The sequence below is a fragment of the Eimeria mitis genome, genomic scaffold (genome assembly GCF_000499745.2).
Source record: "Eimeria mitis Houghton genomic scaffold, Emh_scaff1168, whole genome shotgun sequence".
NCBI lineage: Eukaryota > Apicomplexa > Conoidasida > Eucoccidiorida > Eimeriidae > Eimeria > Eimeria mitis.
The window spans coordinates 5,007-5,724 of NW_013567983.1; the positions used below are offsets into that span (position 1 = coordinate 5,007).

General features: G+C 58.2%; 1 protein-coding gene across 1 annotated transcript in view; it reads right to left on the reverse strand.

Moving 5' to 3' along the window:
- Positions 1-718, reverse strand: part of EMH_0030920 (PIK3R4 kinase-related protein (incomplete catalytic triad), putative) — a gene marked incomplete at both ends in the record, with an annotated part of 6,710 nt that overhangs the window by 362 nt on the left and 5,630 nt on the right. The window contains one exon of the mRNA XM_013494462.1: positions 1-498. Coding sequence (XP_013349916.1) covers positions 1-498 — 498 coding nt within the window. The remainder of the gene's footprint in view (positions 499-718) is intronic.

Genomic DNA, 718 nt, shown 5'->3' on the forward strand with positions numbered 1-718 from the left:
TGCTGCTGTTGTTGCTGCTGCTGCTGCTGCTGCTGCTGCTGCGCGTCAAGTACTCAGGCGGCAATAGAAAAGTGCAGCAGCCGCAAAGACAACCAACGCGGACTGGAGGGTTGCTGATAGCCAGCTGCTGCTGCTGCTGCTGCTGCTGCTGCTGTTGCTGCTGCTGCTGCTGCTGCTGCTGCTGCTGGATGATTGCTGCAGCGTGTGTGAGAGGAATGTGTGTGTGTTGGTTTGCTGCTGCTTGGTGGCTAGCTAGCTGCTGCAGCAGCAGCAGCAGCTCCAGGGGACAGAGACAAAGGAGACAGCTGCTGCTGAGGAGCCCGAAGGCCTCAAGCAACCCCACCCCCCTACCCTGAATAACAACAGATAAAACTGCTGCTGCTGCTGCTCCTCCTATTGCATGCACTGGTGCTGCTTCTGCTGCTGCTGCTGCTGCTGCAGCAGCAGCAGCAGAAGCAGCAGCAGCAGGAGAACGATAAGGGGACAGCCCTTGCTGCCCTGTGTTACGAGATCGGATACCCCCCTGCTGCTGCTGCTGCTGCTGCTGCTGCAGTTGGTGCTGCAGCAGCAGTTGCTGCTGCAGCAGCAGCTGCTGCTGCTGCTGCGGAGGGCCAATGAAAAGCACAGTGCCAGCAGCAGCAGCAGCAAACCTCAAGAAGTCCCCAAGGCGGGGTAGAAAACGAGAAAAAGCATCAGCAGCAGAAGACAAACTAGACAA